A 22,234-nucleotide genomic window follows, 5' to 3' on the forward strand; every position below is an offset into this window, starting at 1 on the left:
AAAACCTTGGGATAAAACCTTTCTCGTGTAAAAAAAAAGTTAGAAGTTTTGAATCCATCACACAGATTCCGGTAACGGGAATATCCAAAGAACTCAAAGACGCCTAATTCTGAATTATTCTTTAGTCCGTTGAGTAGACTGAATAAAATTTCAAGACAATAATACAGACTGTGGGACATGTTCATACTAAAATCTGATTATTTTGGATATTCAAGAGACTATTTATTATAAAAGAAATCACCTGTCCTGTGTGTATGCATAGACTATCAGTCATCCAGGTAATCTTAGAAGGTGACTGGGCTTCTTTAAGTTTGTCCTCAGTGCATCAACACCTGTATTGCTGTAGATGTGCAGACGTCAGCAACATGGCAACAAATGACCACCACACAAGTTCAGTGTTTGATAAACTGCTAAAAATCTCATGAAAATGTCTTTATAAGGACATTTATGTACAGTTCAAGTCTTGAACCAACCCTCATTTCTTTATATTTTGCGAGCAAGAATCGGTGCAGCGATTTAATGAAACGTGCAAACATACATGGAATTACAGCACCACCTCTATTCTTCAGCGCAGCCTGAACTCTCACAAACTTTCTCGCAGTTTCTTGTGATGTAGTCTTCAGGAATAGTTCGTTACTTTCAAAGCTGTTCTTTGGATGTTGGCTGCCTTTTGTTCTGTTCTCTGTGAAGATGATCCCGCACTTTCTTTTTTCTTCTCTTTGACCCCTAGCTGGCGTTAGGCCCGGATCGACTCCTAAGCCCATACGCTGCTGTGGGTGCCAATGGTTGTTGAATTTCCTTCACAACTCGTTTCCATGCAGGATGATCGTTGGCAATTTCTGTGAAGATGTCGCCAACGATCGAGATTTATTCTGAGATTTCTGATGTTATCTTCAACCTGTTTTAGCCATGTTCGCTTCGGTGCCGCTCATTGGATTCTCCACTGGGTTGGTCGCTTACGCCGGAGGAGTTGGTGCGGTGGTCGGCTTGCGTCCATTCGACACACATGGCCAAACTATCGCAGTTGGCGTTTTTGAATTTGCTCCTCGATTGGCGGTTGGTTGTCACACCTCCGTCAGATGTCCTCATTTCGAAGGGAGTCTCTAAGTGATACTTGTAATATCTGCCAAGGTAACGCATCTGGAGAACTTTGAGTTTGTTGAGGTACGCTTTGAGCACCGTCCATGTTTCGGATCCATAGAGTAGAATCAGCAGAATCGGCCGATCCGCGCTGCTTCCCTTAATGTTGAGGTCCGAGCTCTGGGGAGGCCAATCCAGGACTGATAGTGTTCCACTTTGTGGTTTTTCATTTAAGATTTGTTTTTATTGCGTTTGGGTTGTGTTTTTAATCTGGAATACCTCAGCTTTTTCTCATGTTTCCCTTCCTTAACCCTTTCCACTGAGACCATTTCTGATGAAGCTTCGGTGAACACTAGATGGATCCACCCTCTCAGCTCCCGTGTCAGGTCTTTGCAAGATTTTTTCCCTATTTTTTTAAGAAGATAACTTTAAGATACTGTTCATCTGTTGTAGCTCTTGGGCATTCTTTTATGGACACACTCCAAAGCTTGCTGAAATATTCCTGAACAACACTGTAGAAGTAAAAGTACCATTTTCATTCCTGTCAGACTTTTCTTTTGTATATTCAACAAAAGAAACAGGCATACGTGACGGACTACTAATAACAAAGTGCCTAAAGATATAATTTAAACGAGTCCTTCGTTAAGTTGTCTGTTATTGTAGACACAACGCTGGCTCATGCCTCCTTGGAAGCAAAATATGAACAAATGAGTGGTGGCTCAAGACTTTTGCACAAACTTGAATTTTTTTGTGCTGATTCCTTACACGGTGAAGTCACACATACTTTTATAGTGCCAGACCACAGCTGAGACCACAGACAGAGATAATACATTTTAAGTGCATTTACAATAAATGCATTAACTTTACGGCATTCGAGAAGTCTATAAACCACTGAGGTCTTAAATATCTCGTGATTCACTGTAGACTGAGCAACATTGCATCTGCTCTTGGAGTTTCCAGGCTTTGGCATCTCTTAAGTGGCTTTGTTTTTGCAGTCTGCCAGCTCCTTTCTGTCTGCAGCAGGCATGAGCAGCAGCAGTTTACCTCTCAGAGAGGTGTTTTGTTTTGTCTTTTAAGGTCGCCTGCTTACAGAGACCCCCTCTCCGCTGCTCCTCACTGTAAACATAAGTCACGCTGTAATGAATGTGTGACGGCTGGAGAGTCAGAGCAGGCTAAGTGCAATGACGTCCCGCGTGTTCTCGCTGTCCGTCGGGGCTCTGCTCTTCCTCACTACCATTTACAATAACTTCTGTTTGGGACAGGGGTGCGTGCTGCACCCAGAAGTTCATCACTGGGAAAACAGCACCCTCAGAAACCCTGTGGAACAAATGAGAGACAAAAGATTTTCCACTTGATGTAATGTTCCCGCTCATATAATTTCTTCCACTGCTGAGCAAAGAAAGAGCATCACACACAAACAGAAACTTTATTAATTTGTTTGAGTTTAAAAAACAAAAAAGAAAAATAGGAAGTAGTACAGATGTGTAGTTAATTTGCTTGGGATTTGTAAATTCTGATGTTGTTTATTACATCTGCAATTTCTGGAAGGAATTAAACCACATGTGAAAATCCAAGCCACCCATTTCTAGTTAAGAAATACTCCTCAGAGAAAGATGATGACATTTCATGGAAAACAATTACAGTCAACTTGCTCTTATGTTAATAGCTTTCTGTTGCTGATAGTAGTTTGTGTCCAAAATTTATGGGATTTTAATCATCACTGAATATGATGCATTTGTACAGAGTACAGTATTTATGCTTACACTTGCAAAAGCACGGTACTCATGCACTGGACTGTTTTATGTGGTTGGCCACATACAACGCACTTCAATGTTAAGTGAGCCAGACCTGTGAAACTCCCCTTCCTGTCACTCTTTAGTGACAGGAAGGGGAGTGACTACACATTTACGATCCCTGAGATAGTTTTTTATATAAGAAACAAAAAGTACATTTTCAACAGTAAATCTTTTTCTACATGACTTGTACAGCATGAAGAAATAAATGTTTAAAATTACAGAGAACAGATTTATTTTTTCACCCTGCCACATTTCTTTCATTTACTACAGAATAACAGAAAAGGGCAACATGGTGCTGCAGCACTGTGGCCTCACGGTAACAAGGTCCTGTGTTCGACTCCACCGTCTGGCTCGACGGCTCTCCACCATGTTTGAGTGGGTAGTCTGGTTTCCTCCGACAGTCAAAGACATGCAGTTAGTGGGGTTAGGTTAAGTGGATATGATAAAAATTGCCCATAGGAGAGAATGTGAGTATCTCTATGTGTTAATCTTTCCAGGGTGTACTCCGCTTCTTCCCCTGGAGAAGTCCTGATAGGCTCCAGCCACCCTGTGACCCTGATCAGGATAAGTGGAACAAAATGGATAGATGCAGTGGATTACAGACAAAGTTCTGTATAAGAAAAACTAAACAGAAATTTCTATAGTAAATAATGAAATAACAGAAAATTTTCTGTCATTTAATTATTGATTCATCATTACTTTATTACTTTAGTGTATTATGATTGTCAGTGGGAGAGATCTTTATCAGTAGGAAAAGCTGTCAAACGTATGAAAATACAGTCAAAAGTTCAAAACTTAAGCCCATCATTCATTCTTTTTAAAGCCATCCAGTGGGCCAGATTGACATCCTTCTCCTTGTCGGGCCAATTCTGGCCACCATCTGGGTGTCATGTTTGACACCCCTACTATAAACAATCCATGTCTAGTATAATCTTTAGTATTAAGTTGCTTTAGTAAAAGGTTTACAGTAATATGTGTGGATTATTAAAGATAAAATGTTTGGAACACCATGCTCAAACATGTTGCATTTCTTTCATTTAAATATTCATCTTCCACCCACCCACCTACCCATCCATCCATCCATGGCCAATTTCATTATCATTTATCCTCACATTCATAAAAATAAACGTACAGTGTTTGGATGGGGCACACTTTAAACGAGTAATTGATATTTAGATTTTATTTTACTGGATTGTCTCCAAACTGAAAACTATTCAGCAGTGTTATTGGAAGTGGCTATAGGCACTGTTATCATATTCAACTTTCTCTTTTACTGTTTGTTTTTGCGCGCATCGAACGCAGATCACTTAATCTAGCGGCTGCATCAAACGTTTAGATCTTTGTTTGTAACCAAATGTGACTCATATCTAACATAAAAAATTCCGCTGAAGTCTCATCTGTGACACTGTCGTCTCTTTACCCCCTCGTTCAGTTCACTTCCTGACTGGGCTGCCGCAGACATCACTGACGGCTCACTGACAAATGAGAAAGGGACCGGAAATCCTATCCATCAATTCTGTCAGACTGCTGGATGCTTCAGTATATTAGAGACAACCCACCACTTAGCCCACAACTGTGCGCCACGACCTCTCGGTAACTTCTGGATTACTGGAAAGCAGAGGGGATGAGACTACCAGAGAACATGCCCCTACTGAGTCCTTATCTTCTCTTGCAGGAGGCTGGAGAGGAACTGCGCTTCCAAACCCACAGCACACCACAGGTAGCGTCTCTAACTAAGGCTATCTCGTGGACAGAAATGGAAAGCTCAAACTCTACGCGCAGACCTGTTTCCACGACTCAAAATTCACAACTAGACAGTGATGTCGCTTTACCGATTTTTATGTTTGCTGGAGGCGCCGTTGGGAATTTAATTGCAATAATCGTTCTTTCGGTATCAAGACAGCAGCGCAAATCTTCAGCCTTCTACACGCTGGTGTGCGGGTTGGCGGTGACGGACCTGCTGGGCACCTGCCTGGCCAGTCCGATAACTATAGCCAACTACCTTGACCGGAATGTGCTGTTGGACCAACATGTCTGCGAGTTTCAGTCCTTTTTGTTGCTGTTTTTCGGTTTGACCGGACTCAGCATCATATGCACCATGGCGGCAGAGCGATACCTGGCCATATGCTGCCCGTACACCTACCAGCGGTGGGGAGTGGACCGACGCTTTGCGCAGAAGCTTCTCCTCTTCATCTACATCAGTCACATCTTCTTTTGCTGCCTCCCAATGATGGGCATGGCGAATAGCAGACTGCAGCCGTCCGAAACCTGGTGCTTCATCGACTGGACGATACACGAGCCCGTGTCCACCGCCTACTTCGTCCTGTACAGCGTCGTTAGCCTGCTGCTGATCTTCGGCACCATCCTGCTGAACCTGGCAGTGTGCGGCGCGCTGCTGCTGATGCGCCAGAGGGTCGTGCAGCTGCCCGTCACCAGAGGCAGCGTCCGGGAAAGGTGGAGGGCTCTGTCCTCGGCCGCAGAGACTCAAATGATCGCGGTGCTGGTGATGACTTCTGTGGTGGTCCTGGCCTGCTCAGCCCCACTAGTGGTGAGAGAAGTCTTTAACTAACGAGTGGTGTGCAGAGAAACGTTGGTGTGACACGTGCCTGGCACTTATAAACACGAGGATTTACCAGTATTGGACTGATTAGTACCGACGCAGCAGTGCGAAACATGCATTTTAGCGTCATTAGCTTTAATTAAAACGGGCAAAAAAAATTATTTTGCCCACTTTCCAGCTTATCCTGGTATTTTCCTCTAAAGCGATGCACGCAGTTAGCCTGAATGCCTGCAACAACTGCCTGTGAAATAATGAGGAACTACCTAAATCTGTAAAAGGACCTAAAAGTGGACGCACGCAGTGCTTGATTTGCTCAGTTTGCTTGATTCCAGCAAATATTTTCAGTACGTTCAGCATCAGATATTCCAGAAGTTATATACAATATAACTGTATAAATATATACACACACAACAATATCCATCCATCCATCCATCCATTCGCTTCCGCTTATCCTTTTCAGGGTCACTGAAAAGAATATGTATCATAAAATTATTACTACTGAAAACTTCTGGTGACAGTTTAGTAGGGCTATCTTCACATTTGAGGCATTTTACTTGCATGCCATTTCATCAAATATTCTTGTGTATTTGATGAATATATTCGATATTGTTTTCTGAAGTCTAGTCATTACCTGGGGGCAGTGGTTAGCACTGTTCCCTCACACCAAGTATGTCCTGAGATTGAAGCCTTTCTGTGTGGAGTTTGCATATTCTGCCTGTGTACTGTTGAACTAAGGCTTCCTCCCACAGTCCAAAGACATGAGGTTAGGTTCATTCTAAACTGCCCATAGGTGTGATTGTGAATGGTTACCTGCGACAGACTGGTTAGCTGTACTGCATGTAATCTGCCTTTAATTGGATAAAATTTGATCATTTCTCTTCACCTCATATGGAGACTTTATATTTTGACTTTTCAGAAAAGCCAAGTGTTTACACTGTGTTAAACAATGTGGATTTTATTGTGTTAGAAAATAAAGTCCCTGTCTCCAGGACAGACTGTATTAGTCATTTTCTGCTCAAAGCTAACTTTTATTTTTTTATACTTACAATGTCCAGCTAAACCCAAATAGAAGAAATTAATAATGCAACTCAAACAGCTTGCAAAACATTTGTAACGGAGGTGTAGTCTACATGAGGACACCGCCTTAATATTGAGTTTGCTCATTCAATTCAGGAATCCAGGAATTTTATTTGATTTGACAAACTCTTTTTTTTAAGATGACAAAACAGGAAATCTTATGAACTGTTAACGGTCTAAAGAAATAAATTATAACAGCTCCTTTCTTCTGTTTTAAGGTTCGTGTGTTTGTAAACTGCTTCAAGAATGAAAAAAACTTCAAAGCAGACCTGGCTGCCATCAGGATAGCCTCAGTTAACCCCATCCTTGACCCCTGGATCTACATCCTCCTCAGGAAGTCCCTGTTCCGCCGGTTACTCGCTTTTTCCAGGCGAGGCAGCAGCAGCCGCAGCAGCTCCCCTCCTTTAACGCAAACCACCCTGTTTACTACCAACATCGTGAAGGACAGCAGCGTGTTCACCCAGCTGATGTGCAACGCCAGCATCATCACTCAGCTGCCCGCTACTGTCACATTCACTCCGTGCGACACGGAGAGAGCCTCCAGCAGAGTTGACTCTGCAGAGTGAGCACACGTTCGACACTGATGAATGTTTGCTGCGTTATGGTGGTGTGAGCAGCTTCACACACAGCCACAGACTCTGTCTCAGAGCCACTGATGATGAAGATGTGGTGGGCCCACATCACGGAGGGATCCCCGGAGCTCCTGCAGGATTATTTATCGACTGAAAGAGTCGTGCGTCACAGGGCTGACAAGAAGAGAGAAACAATATATGACTGAGATGTTGTTACTGAAGTGCAATGTTAGATCGAGCCTGTCCAAGCTGTCCAATCTCTCCTTGTGGCTTCTGCCTAGCCGAGACACTCTTTCGCTAGATGAATGTCATCTCTCATGGGGTTCACCTCCACCTTTCCCCTTCCACTTTCCTCCAGATGTCTCTGATAGTGCCAAAGAGCCATCATATGGTTCTTGTGATGGACAGGATCCTCCCTCAGCTCCAGCCGTGTTTATGGAAAACTCCCCGATGGTTTGTGCGTGTTTTGTTGTTTCTTTTTCATCAGGAGAAACATATGAAATTAATAAAGCAGTGACCAAAATATGCTGATGGCTGTTTGTAATAAAGACTCATGTTTGCACTAGAAAATCAGTCATCTGTCTTTGTCCTGAAATGAACTCATGGGCACAATGAGTGAAAATGATGAAAGGTCACATCAACAGGTCACATCAACAAAGAAAAAGTACATGGGATGAAAGAGAAGAAAAAACCACATCCACTTGATCTCTTTCTTTATGACAAATACGTTGAAAACGAAAGAAAAGAACCCACCACGCCAAAAGACAGATGCAGGGAAATCAGGTCATTAGTCATTGCGTCTAGGCAGGTAAGCACTAAAACACTTTCGCCTTAATGCTAACAGTCAGCACTCCAGTGTAGAGAAACACTAAAGAGCTGTCACTGGTGGCTAACTGAGGCTGCCAGCATCCATCATAACAAGGAAAGAGGAGAAAGTGAGCTCTGTGTGCCCAACAAAGACACGCTGCAGATGTGCGTCCTCTTCTGAAAGATCATGTGGAGCCACATAATAGAAACCTGTGCCTGTTGTTACCATGTCGACTTCTTGTAAACATAGTCTGGTGTAAACAAACATGACGGCGTACACTTGGAGCTTCAAGTAAATCATTCAGTTCTACTTAAAAGTATAGACATTTGTGCTGCATTATTAATTTATGCCCACTAGGGGGAACTAACTGACTTTTAAAATATATATATTATATTATATATATATTTTTAAATATATAATTAACATGTGGTTTTGACTTCGGGAAACTGGGAGATAAATAATTTTTTAGCTCCTAAATAAATATCAAATCACCATTTTATTCATCACCACTTTGTATATTATCTGCACAATAGTGGCAGAGATACTGGAAAGTTTTTCGGTGTAGAAGCACACATCTGAGGCCAGGAAGAAATATACATGACAGAGCAACTGAAATGTTGTTAGATTTATACACGGTCCCCTGAAATTAAGCGCTGCACACACATAATCAAGATACTTGGACCTGATACTTGAAACTGTGCACCAACAGGGAAGAAAGGTGATTTAAGTGACGTTAAGCGTGTTTCAGAAACTGCTGATCCGCTGGGATTTTCCTGCACAAAGATTTGAAACATCCAGTGAGGGAGTTTCTCTGAGTGTAAGTGGCTTGTTAATGCCAGAAGTCAGAGGAGAACAGATGTTTCGAGATGACCAAGGTGTGTAGAAGAACACGTCTGAATGAAACCTGCTGAACCCTGAGGCAGATTTATACAGCAGCAGGACAACAGGAGACTGGAAATACATTACCTGGTCTGATGAATCTCAATTTCTGCTGCAGTATTTGGATGGACGGGTCAGATTTAGGCATCAAAAACACAAAAGCATGGAATCATCCCGCTTGTATCAGTGGCTCAGGCTGCTGGTGGTGTGATAGTGTGGTGCATATGATCTTGGTGCACTTTGACCCCAGTAATACCCACTGAGCATCGCTTAAATGCCACCCCATATCTGAGTATCGTTGCTGACAGTGTCCATCCCTTCATGAGTAAAGCATACGCTTCAGAGGATAACACACCAAAGCTCAAATCGTCTCATACTGGCCTCTTAAACATGACCGTGAGTTCACTGGACTCACCAGATCTCAATCCAACACAGCACTTTTGGGATGTGGTTTCACATCACATATATTTCTCTATAACACTTTAAGCAATAGATGATTATCCTTAACTACAAGACACATGATCAATAATTAAACTTTATTAGACAGAAAGAAACCTTTTTACTGCAGGAGTCTTTAAAGAATATTTGGCTACTAACACTTTTACTATACTAGGATTTTTATTCATACTATTCATTATTCATACTTCTTTTATCAAACATTTATCAGTTAAGAGAACACAAACATCTTGAGTCTTCAATTATATATTTATTTAAGCAGACAAGACTGTGCACCCCCTGTACAACATTTCTGTACACAGACACCATAAATAAAAATCTAAAAACATTAGTTAAGTAAAAATTCTGTCTAGAGATTGAAGAGACAAAAATAATTATACAAGTTTTACAAAGTATTCTCCCCCTTTTCTTTCTAGTCAACATTTACATCCCATTAAAAAGCTTTACGACAGACAGAGAGAGGACATTTAAAATCAGTCGTCCTTCAAACTTTCTCCCACTTTTGGAAACAGAGCTGGCACCAACCGTCCACGTGTCCTACGCGTTATCGTTTAAGAATTCCACAACTTGGGGCCGAGCTGACTGAAGGCCTCTCTCTGGTGGCTCGTCGGCATCAGAAGGATTACACCCTTTCTTTTGGCAACAGGAGGAAAGAAGTGAAGAAAAAAAAAAACAAAGAAAAGGCGAGATGGTCTAAAACTGTTAGCTGCACTCTGCATGTGACTGGAAGCAAAATATTCTTGAACCGTGACGCGATTGTGTCAATTTCTTTGTAAATCACACTTCTGAAATTTTCTTGGCTCTTCATCTAATACGACACTTCCCATCTGAGATCTGTGAATTACTGCACCAGTCTAATAAGGAGAAGATGAGTCATTTTCTTAATGGGTGAAGAGTTCCCTCCTGTTGTCTGCAAAACCAATTTACATATGCATTATTGTAGATTTAAAATCATGCCCGTGCATCTTGCAAGACTGAAACATTTCAGATTTGTCAATGTTGTCATTTTTCCATTGGATGCAAAACTGAAACTATGCTACTCGGTAGATAAAGGCTGAGACGATTAAATCTAACAGTTGAAAGGGATGCTGAAGTCACAGGAGTTTGAATTCATCACTTTGTTTGTTTTTATTTATGTTTACCGTTTGCGGTGTGGGAAATGTCATGAAGGCCAACACAAACAACAGACAGCCTCAAAGTGAACAACAGAGAACAACACACAAACATATTCAAAAACAATGGACAGCGAGTTTTGGTTGTATTGCAACATTTCTGATTATTCAGTGTATGAATTATTTCAGAGGACTTAAATTTCAGTATGTAATTTAATAAAAAATAATATAACATGGTGGCAGTTAATAGCTAGTTCCCCCCATGAATCCAGAAAGGAGTAAAAAGACAAGTTTTGCAGACACTGGTTTGTGGTGGGGGAAAACCCACCAATCGCTGAATACTGTGACAGCATTTAATTAATACTCCCCTCCCAAAAAAACAAAAAACAAAACAAGCTCACAACCGGTGCTCGATTCGAAAGCAACAGAGTCAAAAAAAACCACTTCCTGCACTTTACAGAGATGCTCAGTAATGCAATCAGTAGTGACGATAGAAAGCCCATCTGAAATTACAGGTGAATCTTTCATTGCACAATCCGAACCTCTGTCCAGTGACTCTATGACGCCAGTGTTGACAAATGAAAAGAAAACGCATGAAGTCGTTTGAAGACGTGCAAACTCGACACGGCGTTTCGTTTTTAAAAACTGAAACATGACAGAGCAGCTTTTGGTTCAATAAAGCTTGAACCAAAGCTTGAAGCTTCGCAGACTGATAAATACCAATAAACCAAAAAAAAAAAAAGTCTCCATGACAACAAAAATACCTCTATTATATTTTATGTGGTGGGATACAGAAGAAACAAATACATCCTTCATGTATGAAGCTGCACATCTTTTGTTATGTAAATCTAATTTTAGGCCTTACTCACCCATTCAAAGACACAATCATACAAGAGCTTTTTCTAAGCTAACATCCACGCACACACAAACTGGAGTGTCGGTGTGTTCAGGATACTTTGACGAGCAGCCGGAATTGAACCACCAACCTTCTGATTAGTAGACGACCCGCTCTACCTCCTGAGCCACGTTTATTCCAACAAATAATACAGTAAACTATTTTCTGTTTCACCGGGGAGAAGCACAGATCTGAAAGAGGTCACTGACCTTTCTAGATAACAGAAATGGTCTCGCTCTTCGTTCAACGATGTGGTTTTCATAAGAGTTTGACTTTATTAAACGTTTATGAACATCAATGGACTCCTCCGCTTTTAATTTGGAGCATTTTTCCTAATTGGGCAATTCTATTAGTGGGAGTGTGGATATCGATTGCATGTATACAGTCTGCGGCCATGCTAGAGGCTCTGTGAGGTTTTTAACTATATAGAATATCATTGCAACCTATCTGGATTGTTGATATGTTTCAATCTGGACAGAAAGAATGAATGACTCACACTTGGTGCTGAAAACATTGCCAATCACAATATCAGATCAAACCTGCAAAACCCACTATATTCCCAAGAACTCCCATCAGCATTAAGGCTGAAATTTATTCACTGATGACTAGCTCAACAGTTTGTATCTCCCCACATTGTCTCAAGTAAATTTTAAAGAGAGAGAGAAAAAAAAGACATGAAATGCCAAAACCTAAATATTTTAAGGATCTTGACTGAACTAAAAGACACGACAGACTCATAATTCGGTGCACGTCAACATTCACAGTGATGGTTACAGATGACATCCTTTCCTCTTAAAGTAAACAAACTAGAACGTTATGGCTGGTAGTGAAAACAAAAATCAAACATCTGCAAACAGTCGTGTGGAGATCGTTTTCCAGCTACCTTCCATATACCTGCTGGCTGTGGCACATCATCTGTTACCGACGTGTCTGAAACTGGCCGATATAAACAGATTCTAACCGTCGCGTTCAGTCGGTACCAGAGAAATAAATAAAGACCTACACCAAAGCTGACTTAAAATGAAGTTTAGACAGGGAGAGAGAAGGGGTGGGAGAGGTCACATGACTGGCCCGTGATGTCGGACACCTCTTTCTTCAGCACAAACAGGCCTCCGTCTCCAGGTGATTGAGACCTGCCTCTGAGCTGCCGGGCTACACAAAGTAATGTCTATGACAGCTACCAGAGTGAGGACGAGTCCTCTACACCACATACTGGTGGTTGCTGCTGTAGTTTGTTGTGTAGGTCTGCCGGCTGTACTGGAAGTGGTCAGTCAGGACGTGGTTCCAGCTGTGCTGCTCCTGCTGCTCCGGGCTGTGGGGGAAAGGCACTGACCCGTTGGCCTGGATCTTCTCCAGCGCTGGGTTGTCAAAGGACATCAGGTCCTGTTTGGAGCTCGGCAGCAGCTTCTTCTCCTTGTTAGCGTCATACTTGGCCTGTTGGCACAGGACAAGAGCAAAAAGACTTGAAATCAATGAGGTTTTAAATGTTGGATCACCTGAACTGACTGCGTAGGTCAAAATGCTTCATTAAGAAGATAAACGAGTGCAAAAAAGGAAAGCGGCTCAAGTTGGATTTGATGGTAAAACTAATGGAAGAAGTCCTTTAAGGCTGAAAGCAAAGCAGTCTGCGGACTGAAAATAAACAAGGACAGGAGTGTAAGTGGACTTGGGGGCTGGAAGAGAAGCAGATCACTTAGAGACAGAGCAAGTTCCAGACCCTGAACTCTAAGTGCAATGTTTGTATGTTTCTCTTACACCACGACGTAAGAAAGGTGAAATCATTTATAGCATGTGTGTTTTGACAACAATGACATATGGCTGGCTCGCATCACATCCAGTTTAAACAACAGAAGCACTTGCATGTCGCATCGTGCCTTAATGGATTAAATGTACATTTTTATAATGAACTTTCGCTCGGACTGACTGACCTTGTTGTAAAGGAAGACTCCGACGATAGCCGTCATCATTCCCAGGACATTTGTCAAACTGACGGGGTTTCGCAGCATTAGCAGCGAGATGCTGATGACCATGATTCTCTTGGTGGCGTTGGCGACGGCGTAGCTGAGCGGGCTGACGATGTTGAGTATACTGAAGGCGATGACGTTCTGAGCGAAATTGCAGAACCCACTGATAAGCAGCAGGATAATGGTACTCATGGATCCCGAGACATCCGTCTGAGAGGAAAGGAGATACGTCAGGTATAGCTCACAATCACCGAGACGGCTCTAGTTCACGGCAGCCTCTTACTGCTACTCACCAAGTCTCCATTCACCAGAAACACAGAGAGGTCCACCAGAACCCAGGTGGGCAGCATGAAGATCACAGCGTTAAAGCCCAGGATGTTCAGCAGCCTCAGGTGATGGACCCGCGTGTCACGCAACACCTTTAAAAACACAAATAAAACCTTAGACTGCAACTCTGTTAATGTGTGTTTAAGCTGATATAAAGAACTCTGTAAGCATTTCAGCACATTTTCAGAAATATCCATTTCTTTATTATACACTCAAGGGATTTAATTACACACCACTCTATTATTGGCCCAATCTGGGAAGAGCTTTTATCTGTTAAGAAAACTACAGCTGCTTTTTTGATAACATGTGAGACTTGGTCACGCCGACTGATTATTGTGAGCAATCCCATGTCATCACAAAACCTTTATCCAGCTAACGCACCCAAGCCTACAAAAAAGGAACCACAGGTTTGGAGATTTTGCAGACTGGTCGTGCCACTGGGATGCTGGAGGAAAATCCTGTGAAGTTGTCTGTATGCAACAGGACAATCTTCCTCGGCAGATTAGACATTCAAAAAAATGTAATGGTGCGTTATTTAATCCCTTGAGCGCATTTTCATTTCCTCTCTGTTAATGTGCCATATGAGGAAGGAAACCACAGCTAAGAGAAGGAGATCCTACATTGACTTTTTTCCCCCTTTGAGACTCAAAAAGTGGCGGTTAAACTGTGGCTATGATTTGAATGAAAAAAGAGGAAGTCTCTAACAATGTCTGCTGGTTCATTTGGACATTTTTCAGAGAAAAAAAAAAAAAAAATCGGCAGATCAGCACACGTGGCACACAGCAACATGAGGGTAGATTACCTTTTTGGAGAAGATGTTCTGCAGTGAGAAGCAGAGCGTGGCAGCCAGAGCGCTGATTAGTCCCGTCATATTAAAGGACAGCTCGGTCACTGTGGCCAGCAGCACCCCACCAATGATGGGAATGAGCGATATGTACACCTAAGACCACACAAAGCACAAACTCTCAAAAAATAACACTTTCATTACTTATATCTCAGGAAACACATTTAGGAAATTTCTTTTCAGGTTGCAGGAAATATTTTGCACTCTCCAGCAAAGATGGCAGGTTTATAAAAATAAATTAGCAACCATGTTTGTAATCAATGAACTGCTTAAATTCATTCATAAATACGCATCCAATCGATATAATGGTCTAACAGACAGTAACAGTAACATAGAGAGAGTCAGAAGTATTTCCCATGAGAAACTGTGCCGATGTACTGCTGGCAGTAATGCCTGTAGCTTATCAGGAACAAACTCAAAGTCTGCAGATGACACATGTTTATATATAAATATCTGTTTTGGCTGAACTGCTGGTGAAACTTTGACTTCTCTCCTTGAAAATAAGAAAATCGAATTTTAAAAAAACAAGTAGAACGTTTCAGTTGTCTCATAATATCCAAATGATTCACTGATTGAGCTGTTAGTGAATACATTTTGTAGATGAACTGAAAAAAGAAAGTAGTAATTGCAGCCATATGAGTAAGAATGTGAGCAGCTTGGTGCCCCCTAATGATACAGTGATGTGAAAAAATGTTTCACAGGCCTCTATACTCCATGATTTAATAGCTTATAGAACCACCTTTAATAGCAACAATTAAAAGTAACTGTTTTCTGTATGACTATCAGTCTCTCACATGGTTGTGGATGAATTTGTTCTTCTTTACAGCATTGCTTCACTTAATTGAGGTGTGTGGTTTTTTGTTTATGCACAGCACTTCAGTCAGGTTGGGGTCTTGACTTTGACTTGCATGATGCAATAACTTGATCGTTTCCTTTTTCAGTCATTCTGCCTGTTAACTCAGTTTGGGACTGGCTTTAGCTGTCAGACAGATGGCCTTGGTTCATGGTTATTGTTGCCCTCCTGTGGCTATAAAACAGGCCTAAACCATCACTGCTCCACCACCGTGCTTGTGGCATTGTGCGTTATGGCCAAACATCTCCACTCTGGGCTCGTCTTTCCAAAGGACACTGTTCCAGAAGCCTTGCAGTTTGTTTAGATGTAACTTTGTAAGTTGGGCCTTAAATTTCTTTCTCCTGGGAAACGTTCCAAACAAGTCATACTTGTTCAGTGTTTTGTTAACATTACTGGGGTAATTCTGGTGGGACATCCACTCCTGGAAAGCCTTTGCATTGTATTAAACACCAGACCACCAAACGACTGCTTTTATAGAGGCGGTCACACTGATGATGATGAGTTAATCAAGTGCATTTAATTAGTAGCTCCTAGCTGCTACTTATCCTCTTAACTCCTATGAAAGCAGTAAGCATGTAGTGCATGGAGTCGTGTAAAAATTCTTTCATATGAGTGGATAAACAGTGGTTAGTGTTACTTTGGACAGCACTTCAGAGAAAATGTGAAGCGACATTTCCAACACTGAATTAATAAAACCCAAACATGACCACATTTTCACCCCCTGAAATAATGAGATAACGTAAAGTGGAAAATTTCAAAAAATGGTTGCTAAACTACACAAGTAGACATCATTTCACATTAATGTGTGTTCATGTTAACATGAAGCTGTATTTTTCAACTTCAGCACAGTGATTAGTCCAGAGTGTGCAGCTGAACCTGGTAACTCTGCCTGGCCACACACTTGAGGAGAACAGCTCATCTACAGATTCATTTGCATCCTGAAATACAGCGACCAGCACTTGTTATGAAACCCACTTGTGCACCTACACACTCACCCACTCAGCCCCCAACCAACCACTCTGAAACTAAAACAAAAAAAACCTCAACACTGAGCAGCAAATAAATGCTCCCAAGCTATCAAACCACTCTTTGTCTCACATGAGCAATATGCACAAGACCAATAAGACAGCCTCCAACTGAGCTGAACCCCCCAAAATTTCCATTAGTATTATTGTGACCCAAACTGAACTGCTGCAGCACAACATACCTAAACTAGCTCCATTAATGTGTTGTTTAATAATTAACCAGTCTCTTAACCGGATGCACTACAAGGAAACAGTTCCCAGTAAAAACTTGTTCAAACACCCTCATGTTAAAAGTTAACTTCTGATAACACATCAAAAGTGCAGGTGCATCCAAAAAAAAGAAAAAAGAAAAAGATGCAGGTCTACTTACTGGCATCACAAAAATATACAGTGGGGACAACCTTGAACCTTCAGGGAGGAGTTTTCTATTTTGGTAAAGGCCCAGATTTGTGTCCTAATTCAGGTGCTCCAAATTATTTTGAAGATTTAGACTAAAGCTTAAACTACACTCCACAGTGGTGTTGCAGTGGACTGCATTGCACTGTGCTCCCAATGTGCTCTCCACATAAAACTCATCCAATATCATGTAGTCTACCAACATTACCTAAAATATAACCATAAACATAATTAAAGTCCATGTTTTAAACATTATACACTGATAAAGTGTTTTATGAGACGTATACTCTCTCATACAACTTCAGTTCTCACACATAGTAAGAGGTCATCGGAGCCATGTTGCCTCCCATCTCAACACTGAACTGGAAGATAAACATTACGTGCTGATCTCAGACTCTGAAGACTTTCACATGACGCAAACTCTGTGTAAACATTTCGTTGCCATGGATCCAGTTAGGTTTTGAACACTGCATCTATGTTTAAGTTTAGGCTTAAAACTTCCCTTTTTGATAAAACATATAGTTGGGGACAAGGTCAACCTGAATCCTACCATATTCCCCTGCTGCTGGGAGCTTCCCATGATGCACTTAGTGTGTCTTATTTACTCACTGTGTGTTTACACATCACTTTGCATTTTAATAACTATTAAAGAACTGTTTTAATAACTATTAAAATGAAAGTGATGCATTCTGGCTCTATACCACACACCCGTCTTCCCCTTCTCCTTCCCACTGTCGCCAAGAGCTTCCTGGTTGTTGGGAGTTTCTAGATATTATTGTATGTTCTTGCAGTATAAAGGTCACTGTTGTTGTCGTCATTTGGTGCTATAGAAATAACATTGGATTGAAATGAACTGAAACTGAATTGACAGCTCAGTCTAAAGTCAGTAAATGCATGCTACACATGAAAGGATTTCTGGGATTTGTGATATTGGGCAAAATAGATCAGGGTCAGCCTACTAGAGTTGGGTTCTTTAGATGTTATAGGGTAAATATCTGGTACTTCAGGTCTAGGAATGTAGACTCTCAGGAGTGTCTGATCTCAGACAGCAGATATGGAAACAAGTTTTCCAGGTAGGGGACTGACAGTATATTTATTCTCATATATACAAGGCATATAACATTCATTAAAACTATTACAATTAAGTGACTGGTTTCACAGATATTAAAGCCTGAATATAGAATGAAACACACACACTTTTATATCCAAGTTCAGTGTGATATTCCCCAGGTAAGACAACGTGTACTAAATCAAAATTAATATTTCTTAAGAGCCGGCTTCTGTTGTTATTACATAAAAAGTTTTGAAGGTATTTCCTCTAATGTTCCCATTATGAATTTTTGAAATACTCATATTTATGTACAGCAGGCAGAGCCCAAGATTTTAGTTTGATTTATGCACCTTCATATCCCTGCAAAAAGTTTGTTTTTCCAATAGGAAGACAGGACATGTGCTGGGTGCCATTACAATGTGTATTATAATGGTTTCTACAGACCTTCAAATCTGCTGCCAGAGATAACAGATCCAAATATTCGAAAATTTTTCAAGCATCCATTATTCTATGTCTGCAAGCTGCACTCCAGAGAGTCCACATTCACATTTAAAACACTTGAAGGACGGAGCTCAAGTAGTTTTACTGATAATAGAATTTAAAATAGTCTTAAAGTGGATCTTTTCTTTTGAATATAAAGACATTTTATTTGATGAAGGAATATAAGAAACTTGATCGGTGTTTCAGGAAGGGAGTTTTCTGATTTAACTCTAATTTAATACAAGTCTGATCAAAGTCAATGCAGCTTTATATTTTTCTAAGGAAATAAGAGCTCAGCACTAATGTGTGTATATGACACATCAACCAAACAACTAACTACTTAAAAACGTCATGACATTAAGAACACCAGGATAACTCCCACATTATAATCAACAGTTTGACAGCTTACTGTACTCCTACATTCCAATCATGCTTTGTTTATTATTAAGAGCTGTGTATACTTCATCATGAGGGAGGGGCGATTCCTGCACCAAACTATTTTAATCATTGCTGTGTGTCTGTCAGTGAGACTTTGTGGGAAGGTGCAGCACAAAAAAATGGTAACAGCAGTTACAGTTTGGAGGGGATTCAGCTCCTTTTATTTGGAGGATGCACTCCACAAGTGTCCTACTAGTTTGTTCTTTGCCTTCCACAACGAGTGCAAAAGATGAACCAGGCATCACTCGTGCTCAAACGCTAACCGGTCGATTCTGAATTTATGCTTTGGATTTTAAAAAAGAAAGAAGAAAAAGTAAAACTAAATGCTGAACAGAAATTGCTTCCAGAATCTTCATTTTGAATATTTGTAGTTGCTATGGCTCACCACTACTGTCTCACATTTCAAAGTGCACTCGGTGAATGGCAAGAATTAACAATGCAGATAATCTTTAGTTGCAGTGCAGTTCAATCATTTTAATTGTGATATTAAAGTGCAACAATTTATTGTTTCACAGACTGAGATAAAAAGCTAACAAAAAGCCTTAATGCAACCTTGCAGTGCAATGCACTCCAAGATACATTTAATTGATATGAGTTGAACTACCAATTGATGTACTGCTAATGCACGGTGATGTGGTATGCATGGCCCCAAACCCAACTGTCTAAATAACAGAAGAAGTGGGGGGTTAAATGGGAATTTATTAGGTGAGTGTGGTCAGCTGGTGTAAGAAAAAAAAAAAAGCCCACCTTCCTCTCTGACCTCCACCCTCCCTCAGAAGGTTTCATCAACTTTGTGGACAAAAGCCCCTACAGATGGCTGTAATATGAGATCCAGGACAGACACAGCAGCACTGTGCCACATCACCACTGCTGAGTCTCAGACAGAGCAGGCCTTGTAGTTAGCCATGTTCAACCTACTCACCTTTGTGGTCTGCTTCTCTCTCATGATAATTCTCGACAGCAGCACAACCCATATTGGCATTGTAGCTTTGACTGTAAAAGACATGACAAGGAACGACGTCAGTTTCTTTTTTCTTGAACAAACATGAACTATTAACAGCAGCAAGTAGGCACGGTACATCAGAGCTACTCCCACGCCTCTGTCAAACATCCAACCGGTCACAAACCTGGGGTTTGTGCAACTCCCTCGACTGCACTTGCATCATTTAAACACAGACTAAAACGCAACTCGGTTTATCACTATGGGTTTTTTTCCCCTGAAGAACAATACCAGAGTAGCGCTCAGAACTGGCGTCACACAAAGTACATAGAATGATCATTGTGTAGGTTCACAAGGTTAGAAGCTCATTCCTAAAGTAAAAACACTGATGCAACTGCCATGGCTCCAAAACTCAGGTCAGAGGTGATAAAGATATCTTACAGCGACATTTTATTTACAGACTTGCTCTAAATCAGTTGTCATTAAGTATCTGCTAAAGTTAATACAGAAATAAGTAAATAAAATTAAGACTTTCAGAGTTGCTTCAAGTTGGAACTTGTAACTAGATTATAGTGCTGTGGAGTTTGAAGGTACAATTAATGAGAAAATCAACATGTGTTGCTAACTTGCAGAAACTGCAGGTAATAAGAGAGTGGAGAAACCAGAGCTAATGGAATTCATCTGCCACAACCAGTTCAAGGAGTCAGTGGAAACTAAATGAATGGAATAATCTTTTAATGACACAATAGATGCAAAAGGTGAAAGTAGTTCAAAAAGGTGCAGTTGATAAATACCACGGGAGATATTTGAATTGAACTTGAGTAGGTTTTAACATGTGTATTTCCATCTTTAGTTGTCACAGGATAGGAGGCACATGCTTCCTGCTTTTTTTCTTAAAAATGCAGATCAACTATATATAGTTCTTTTGGGGGCTGTAATTTGCAGTCCTATTAAATGAGAAGGTTCACCTTTTATTTGCCAAAAAAAAGGAAAAAGAAAAAGAATAGGGAAGAAATCTGAATCACAAGGGATTAGTATTAGTATTCATACTTCAATTTATGTATCTTACATTATATTTTTCTTACATGTGCATTTATTTTAGTTTTGCATGTAGAGTATATTGTGGTTTTATACAGTTATATGCTGTAAATCCATTGTGCTTGTATAATATGGTTGTAAAAGTCCAACCAGAAACAAGGGTTGGAAATTAGCAACAGATAATAACTCTGTTTTTCATGCTTTGTACTGGAAGTGCCAAATGGCCCTGCCCCTTAAGACAGGGACTAAGAAAACATTCAGATTAGTGAAATGATAGTATTATTATGATACATTTTTATAGATTAAGCAGCCTGGTGTACATTTCCTGGGTGCAACATAATCACAGTCGGATCTTAATATTTCCTTTACTTTAGCAACAGTATTCCTACACTTTTATATAGTGGCTTTCGCTTCTTTCAGCTGAATAACAATATTTAAAGGACTATGTTTTGATATTAGCCGTTTTTGGTTTTTTTACATTTCTCAGCAGGTACCCTCACAAAAATGTCACTTCAGCTTGTTAAAGGAGAAAAAAAAAAGGTTGCAGAGGCTCGCATGTTATACGGTGGTTTAACATCTAACTTAGGGAAGCACGGCGGCTCATTAATGGACCCTCCCCCTTAGCTATGAAGCTAGCAAACAGCAGCTCATTAGTAATTCTTTGGAGAGTCGAAAGCTAATTAGTTTATATTAAAAGGACACGAAGCGAGATTAATTAGCCTCATTAAAACAAGACCTACAGTACACAGACTCTACGTGGGGCCCACAGCCTGGTTAAATGCCCGTGCCGCCAGTTGCCCTGCGTTAGCCGCGAAGCTAACACCAGCTGACAGGACGGACACATCATCAAGTTACCCCGGCTGACAGGCTCCAGGTGGCGGTGCATTAAAATGAACACAAAGCCGCTGTACTCACCGGTATGCGCGTACGACACGGGCACTTTCCATATGCTGAAGTGAGCCGACACGGAGGCGAAGTATTTTCCGAAAGCTAAAGGCAGGATGTACCACCAGTAGTACCTGCTGGGTAGTTCTGTTTTGGGGACTCCCCAAGCCCGCAACAGCGGGGGGAGGAAGACGACGATAGATATGATATGAAAGAGAGAGACCGTGACCGGGTACGGGAATCCATTGAGGATGATTTTGTTGACAACATTTCCCCCCGAGCTGACCGTGTACCAGCACACACACAGCGATACTATCCGGATCCCTTCCCTGACCGGGGTCCGCTGCACCGCAGCCATCTTCCAGCGCGGAGTGACGAGTCACCGGTGGCGTGGATGCACCGGGGCAGTGCTGCTCATCCGTCACACGCACAGCCGCGAACGCTTCCGGTCGTACCCTTCAAAATAAAAGACATCGGTGTGCGTCGAAAGATATTCACCGTGAGCGGAAATGTACAGCTCAGATCAGTAAATACTTGTTCAAACCAAGGTTAAATAACTAACTTTAGTATCTGTTGGTTTGGTTTAAAAAGCTCTTTCTTACAACTTCCCTGATGAGGCATTGATTGTCGTGTTTATTGAGATTCTGGATGAGACTGTGAGTTAAGTGCTTTCAAAAAGTTCAGTGTTTTTATTGCAATACCTGGATTGATTTTTCTAAACCTTGCCCCTGACATATGGCCTCCATACATAAATAATT

At 41.1% G+C, this 22,234-nt stretch overlaps 2 protein-coding genes across 2 annotated transcripts; one reads left to right on the forward strand and one right to left on the reverse strand.

Annotated features, from left to right (window-relative positions):
• The first annotated feature begins 3,548 nt into the window (after positions 1–3,548).
• On the forward strand, positions 3,549–7,648 carry LOC100706134 (prostaglandin E2 receptor EP4 subtype). The gene is made up of 2 exons (XM_005453992.4): positions 3,549–5,424; positions 6,732–7,648. Exons 1-2 carry the CDS (start codon positions 4,501–4,503, stop codon positions 7,077–7,079), a joined length of 1,272 nt encoding a protein of 423 aa, XP_005454049.2. The 5' UTR covers positions 3,549–4,500; the 3' UTR covers positions 7,080–7,648.
• Positions 7,649–9,458: 1,810 nt separating this feature from the next.
• On the reverse strand, positions 9,459–21,945 carry slc35e1 (solute carrier family 35 member E1). The gene is made up of 6 exons (XM_003449018.5): positions 21,507–21,945; positions 19,536–19,606; positions 14,329–14,466; positions 13,493–13,618; positions 13,164–13,409; positions 9,459–12,669 (listed from the first exon to the last, which is right to left on the reverse strand). The coding sequence occupies exons 1-6, from the start codon at positions 21,832–21,834 to the stop codon at positions 12,436–12,438; spliced, it is 1,143 nt and encodes a 380-aa protein (XP_003449066.1). The 5' UTR covers positions 21,835–21,945; the 3' UTR covers positions 9,459–12,435.
• Positions 21,946–22,234: the final 289 nt, after the last annotated feature.

This window comes from Oreochromis niloticus, linkage group LG15, assembly GCF_001858045.2.
Source record: "Oreochromis niloticus isolate F11D_XX linkage group LG15, O_niloticus_UMD_NMBU, whole genome shotgun sequence".
NCBI classification, from domain to species: Eukaryota; Metazoa; Chordata; class Actinopteri; order Cichliformes; family Cichlidae; genus Oreochromis; species Oreochromis niloticus.

Excerpts from the sequence above, each read along its gene's own strand:
- LOC100706134 (XM_005453992.4), top strand. The coding sequence starts at position 4,501 with ATGAGACTACCAGAGAACATGCCCCTACTGAGTCCTTATCTTCTCTTG. Across the intron at positions 5,425-6,731 it reads CCTGCTCAGCCCCACTAGTG|GTTCGTGTGTTTGTAAACTG; the intron begins GTGAGAGAAGTC and ends TTCTGTTTTAAG.
- slc35e1 (XM_003449018.5), bottom strand. The coding sequence starts at position 21,834 with ATGGCTGCGGTGCAGCGGACCCCGGTCAGGGAAGGGATCCGGATAGTA. Across the intron at positions 13,619-14,328 it reads AGAACATCTTCTCCAAAAAG|GTGTTGCGTGACACGCGGGT; the intron begins GTAATCTACCCT and ends GTGTTTTTAAAG. Across the intron at positions 12,670-13,163 it reads GAGTCTTCCTTTACAACAAG|GCCAAGTATGACGCTAACAA; the intron begins GTCAGTCAGTCC and ends CTGTGCCAACAG.